We start from the raw sequence: 5,960 nt of genomic DNA, 5'->3' as shown, positions 1-5,960 counted from the left end.
TAAAATTTTGTAACGTTATCCTTAGTTTATGAAAATTTACGTGAATCTCTTAATCGACATATTTTATTACAAATGTACAAATTGTAAGATAAATCTTAACTTTCAGATAAATAAAGATTGCCAATTTCAGTATTCCTAAACTCTTAAGTTTGTACTATATCGCAGTATTTTAGATACTGCTCCTTGTATAATTTCAAGATAGACTCTTTGAAATACCTCGACATATTATAAATATTACTTTAGGATGCTGTGATATTGTGATACTTTGAGAATATACCATCGATCTATCGTCGATATCTATAACAACAAAATATGTATGTGAAAGATAGTCGAAATTGAAAATACGTATATCTTTATCCAGTTATACTAAAAACGTTAAGATACATAAGTCACAAAAGATATAAAAAGATGTTTATCTATATAAATACTGTTAATGTAATACATACGAATATTCGTAGAATTTAATACATTCTTCTATATAGGGATATAATATATACCATATATTGTATATTTTTTATTTTGTAAGGGAAATATAAGGCAGAAAGTTTATAAATATGAACATATAATATATACATGTGGACATGCAGATAATGATAATACTAGCTCGAATTGCTACTGCGAATTGAGAGACGTTATCTCTTGTGTCGATGCTAGTAGACTGTATATCAAGTGAATTAAATTACAAACGGCAAAACATAGTATGAGATACGATCAGAGCAGCAAACTAATATTATATCGGCAGTTTGAATTTGATAATATTGTAACATAGTATATTATATTATCATAATTCGATAATCACATGAATTTTTTAATTAATATTATATTATAAATTAATATATACAAGTTTTAGATATATTATATGCTATTCGTAATACAGTGCTTTCGATATGGTATGTATTTCTACGTTCTAGCGTTGACGGACGTCCCTTGCCAGACGAATATAAATTTTACACGATTTATAACCCATTAATTTTTCTCTTTTATTGTGTAGGTTAAGCTATATCATAGGAATGTGATCGCCACTAGGGGACCGCCTATGGCAGAATTTACTCCACAATTATTTAATATTCATAAGGTACGTCTAACAAAAGTTTTTTGCAAATATCTCGGACGTTAAAGTCGAACGGCGGTAACATGTACATTAATAAGTTTTTCAGAATGCTCATCTTGACAGAATACATCATTTCTGATTAACTTAGAGATTAGATTTGCATTAGGTCAGGTTAGAGTTTTTTCTGGGTGATTGTGCAGCGGAGGGATTCACACTACTTTATCAAAATATAAGATGATTTCACCGCAAACTTTCCTTGATAACAACTTTCTGATTACTTTTAAAACGGCGATCCCCGACTGAAACTTTCACGATACTGCTACTCTGGACGATAATCTTGACAACATATTAAGAAATTATCGAAATCGGAGATGCCTCTCTTTTTCTGAATATTTACCCAAAGCTTTTAGCGAAATATTATAATATCACGTTATTGACTGATGTACTAATTATTTGACTATCCAGGATGAAAAACAAATTGATATTGCCAATGTATGTATATATTGTTACATTTAAATAAATTGTAAATAAGTCGAGTAAATTCATTGAAAATGATATTATTAATTTGCGTACATCCAAAACTTGTACGAATTCATTTTCGATATGACGTGAAATATGTGTATACAACATAAAATGAAAATATGGAATACGGTAAAGTACAGCGCATTTTAAAAATTGTATAATTTATTTTGCCAAATTGTACACAATTGTATTCATGTGATTCTTTTTTCTTTCGTTGAATCATTGATTTTTAACGATGTCTATTTTATTCGTCTATTTTCATTAATTCAGATTAAATTTATAGAAATATAATAAACAATTTCCATGTGCATTGCACAACATTAAAGTTTAATTTTTTAGCAGCGTGTGTGTATATTAATTATATGTGTGTAATTAATTATATGTGTTTTTATAGTTTTACTTATTCGTATGTTTATGTATGTCTATTTTTTCGAAGCAATTGGGATGCATTTGACTCTGTTGGTATTCGGAAAAGCATCGTTGCGCGCTCTATACCTTATTTCATAACAGTCTGCAGCTCAATTGATAACGAACAAACGTCAAACATTTAACCTGAAGCGGACTCAGCGGTTCGTTAATAAATAACGTTTTTTAATCTACAGTAGTATTTTAAAAAATGAACAACATTGAAATCGAAGACTTTTATCATCATGATTTTACAACAGCTTCTGAATGGGAAGTGTTTATCGCGAGATTGGAAGAAATTATGCACGAATGGAAATTACCAAATACAAAAATTGGTCCTTGTTTAAAATCTGGAAACTTTGTCAACTGTGCATGGGAAGAAAATTTCGAAAAGCTTCATTTTGCTGGTTTGTTCATATATAAAATTACTTCATCAAGATTAAAATAAGTAATATTCAATGTACGTGTACTTTCTTTTTGTTTAACCGATGCAACCGGATGTTTTTACGTTATTACAGATGCGGAATTTACATTGAAGCATTACAAGTTAAAATTAGACGATGAAAATACAGATAATCTTTTGGAGGAAAGCGAAGAAGAAAAAGTACAATGTCACAAGGATGCGTTAAATGCATCAAACGATTTTGCTAGAATCGATGGGAATCACTTGGAAATAGCTTGCTATTATGGTATTAGAGAATTTCTTGTTTTACAGTCCACTAAAAGAGATTCTGTGATGGATGAGACCAAGATTAGGATTTTACTTAGTTCTCTAGCAATTGCAGCGACCAATGCTAATTGGTAATTAGAAAAGCTGTTTTCTTGGGATTATGTGACGCGTGTATTTCAAGAGTGACGTAATACAAAATAATTCAATTCTGCGTTACAATGTCAAAATGATCAAAGCGGGATCTTACGAAAGCTGAAAATAGAAAATTACACAAATAACGTACCGTCATTGTTCCTTAGAGTCTGTTCTCTTTGCCAATGTTACGGTATGTTTAATCCATAACTACTGCTTTATACGCTTCCAAATAGTTTCTCGCTTTTTTTGAAAAACTTATTCGAGTCGTGTCACTTTTGTAATACAGGTATACTCTGTTTAACATGGTAGTTAGGTTCCCAAAAAAAATGCCATGTCATGCGTAACTGTGTTATACGAAACAAAGAATTAATGCAAAAATGGTGGTTAGGTTCCAATAGTTAACGAAAGTATATATACTTTTACTATAAGTTTACTACAACAATCAATAATTAATTTAAAGTATTGTATGTTAATTTTATTTACGTTAGTTTAATTCTCGAACCATGTTAGACCGAAACCGTGTTGTAAGAATATCATGCTATGCCAGGGATATCTGTACACATTTGCAATATATTAACACATTATAATGAAAAACAAGAATTGCCATTGTATATGGATTGGTCGTTGTGTACAGAAACCAAAAGTTATCTGTTGTAACTTGTCTGTGGATTTTTATATAAATTCGTATTTCGATGAATACAAGAAAGGAGGTGGGACCTAGATAGGTATTTACTGCATCTTCTGAATATTGTAACGAATGTAATCAGACGAAAGTAAGCAGGCAAAAATTGGATACCGTCGAAGGAAACATGGTTTGATTTTGTTAATTTTCTTAGCAGATGGATGTCGCACGGAGGTCAACTACATTTCCATAAATGTAATCATATATTTGCCAATGGATTAGTTGATACATTTTGTTATTCTACGCGAAAAAGAAGTATAAAGTTATTTATGCCAGGAAACTATTAGTCTAGGGAATGTTCATTATTTTCATTATCGTATTTTTCATTCTACAAATTTTTCAGTAAAACCATGCATGAAACAGTACGGCCAAATCCATTTCAAATTCTCTGTCACTTTATAAAAAGAAACGCGCCCAATGTCATTCAATAGATGAAATAGAAATTATTGAAATATTTCTTGAATTAATGATTTTTCGTTATAAACAGCCTAATATTTTTCTTAATCAACCAACTAATCCATTGTGAGAAACTAATAATATCGAATCATATTGTCTTCAATGTCATGTCGAATCCATTTATCACGATCGCAACATGCACTTTTTATTCGTTCTGTACATTTCAAATTACAAAGAGTAGCTTTGATCTCTTTTTCCCCAACTCTGCTTATGTGTCGCTATTTAAATAAAATGTTTGTAAGTTTAACGATATACTTATTTTTAGTGATATACCTACATTAGTACAAGTCCAGGAACCATGGCAGAAAATGTATCTTGGAACTAGCATTGGGAAAGGAATTTGCACTCACTTCGATATGGTACACTTGAAAAAAGTTCCTTCGCACTGCAAATACCTAACTGGTATGAATACAGTTCTTAAGACAAAAGTATAAAAGTAATTGTATCTATCAGTTATGCAATTGTGCAATTGGAACTATATTTATCTTTAGTATACCTATGGGTAATAGTTTTTTTGTACATGTTATTTTCAGGCCTACTTGCGTTATTTAAACAGAAAGTTGGAGAAGGCTGCGGAACAAGGCTCGACCCAGTGATGACATCTGTAAGGTTTTCGTATTTATTGAAAGACTGGACCAATAGTACGTGGACTCAAGAACCGCCAGATTTTGATTTCATGCAAGGTGAAACATTGGGCGTAGCTGAACTTGGAAAACTTCCATTTGGAGCAACGTATGATCCAATTGCGTAAGACTTTTGTGTTATATACAGAAAAGTAACTAAGATAATTAACTTTACGAGATGAAGAATTTGTTTGGTCGAATTGTTGCAGAGAACTTCATTTGTACACTACGTGGCCTGAAATGTCGGAGAACGTCGTAGTTGATAGCGAAGGTTTCACAGATTTAGAACCACAGTCTGCCCCTGAATGGTCTGTGCAAGTAAAGATGGATTCTTCACCAGCCTGTTTACTCGGAGAATACCTAACTGATTTTTTATATCAATGTAATAATCAAAAAACTATAGTGGAGTTGCTGGGGGATGCTGTAACTTATTCTCAACAAGAAGATCAAGCATTGAGTTCAGTTTTTAACATATTAACGGAATCTAAGATACCGACAATTTCAACGGTTGTTAGTAAAGCAACCACGAACAAGAAGAATAAAAACGTAGAAGGGCCAATACCGGAAGAAATATTATTGTCAATACTCTATTTTCTTTTCCCTGACGCGGAAGAAAACACTGTAAGTAATTTTTCTTTTAATACGATAATTTTAAGATAACCGATCAGATTTTTCTGATGCTAAAGCATTTTTTAAATTGACTATTTACGATCAAATATTTACAATCAAATCAGTCGGTACAATAAAATTGTAGATTCAGTTTTATAATACTTAGAAAAGATGGACTTGTTTGAAAAATTGTAGCGTTTGTAACGTTTGATTACAATCTGTTAAGTTATCTTTTAGCCTTTCTTTGTCTCATTTACTCTTAACGTAGTATATAATGCCGATATTAAGGTGACATAATAATTTCCTTCGCTTCATGAAATCTTACAAAGATACGTTACTTTACTTCGGTTAGGCGATCATGAGCGAACCTCGCTGTAGTTTTGTGATCGTTAACCCTAAAGCTATTGCGTTTTGATTATTTGTTGTAAAAGCAGGTATAGTTGCCGTAAAGTAATAGAATGAATTAATATTATAGAAAACTCCGTACGGTGACTTAACCACATGTAACATAGATGAAGATCAGTGGAAAGGTGTAAAAACATGTGCAATGGACAGCTTAGTGTGGCGTCTCGCAATTGTTGCAGCACATTGTACGCATTATCTCGGTGGAGCGACAGCCTTGGCACAATTATGGTACGAGTTTGTACAAGAAATCAGATTTCGATGGGAAAGGAGCATTCTTATATCTGGGTAAGTACCGCACGTTTTATTAATCAAAATTGCACCGTAAAAAAAATAAAATGCGTGGATCCTTATCGTAAAAGGAAATTGCGAACTGGCAGTTTTATGCAATGTGATAAAATCGAG

General features: G+C 31.8%; 1 protein-coding gene across 4 annotated transcripts in view; it reads left to right on the top strand.

Annotated features, from left to right (window-relative positions):
- Positions 1-1,007: 1,007 nt before the first annotated feature.
- The window catches only part of Rab3GAP1 (RAB3 GTPase activating protein subunit 1), a 36,209-nt gene continuing 31,256 nt past the window's right edge, over positions 1,008-5,960 (top strand). Inside the window, exons 1-7 of one of the 4 annotated variants that reach the window (XM_069117465.1) lie at positions 1,008-1,075; positions 2,239-2,385; positions 2,497-2,779; positions 4,187-4,323; positions 4,455-4,668; positions 4,754-5,165; positions 5,629-5,843. In XM_069117465.1, coding sequence (XP_068973566.1) covers positions 2,280-2,385; positions 2,497-2,779; positions 4,187-4,323; positions 4,455-4,668; positions 4,754-5,165; positions 5,629-5,843 — 1,367 coding nt within the window. In that variant the 5' untranslated portion in view covers positions 1,008-1,075; positions 2,239-2,279. Of the gene's footprint in view, positions 1,076-2,021; positions 2,386-2,496; positions 2,780-4,186; positions 4,324-4,454; positions 4,669-4,753; positions 5,166-5,628; positions 5,844-5,960 lie in introns of those variants that run through there. The other 3 variants (XM_069117464.1, XM_069117462.1, XM_069117463.1) reach the window with 3 other exon arrangements.

This window comes from Bombus flavifrons, chromosome 7 (genome assembly GCF_040668555.2).
Source record: "Bombus flavifrons isolate JBK064 chromosome 7, iyBomFlav1_principal, whole genome shotgun sequence".
Classification (NCBI taxonomy): Eukaryota; Metazoa; Arthropoda; class Insecta; order Hymenoptera; family Apidae; genus Bombus; species Bombus flavifrons.
The sequence above is the reverse complement of the archived record's forward strand: the minus strand, read 5'-3'. Positions and strand labels throughout refer to the sequence as shown.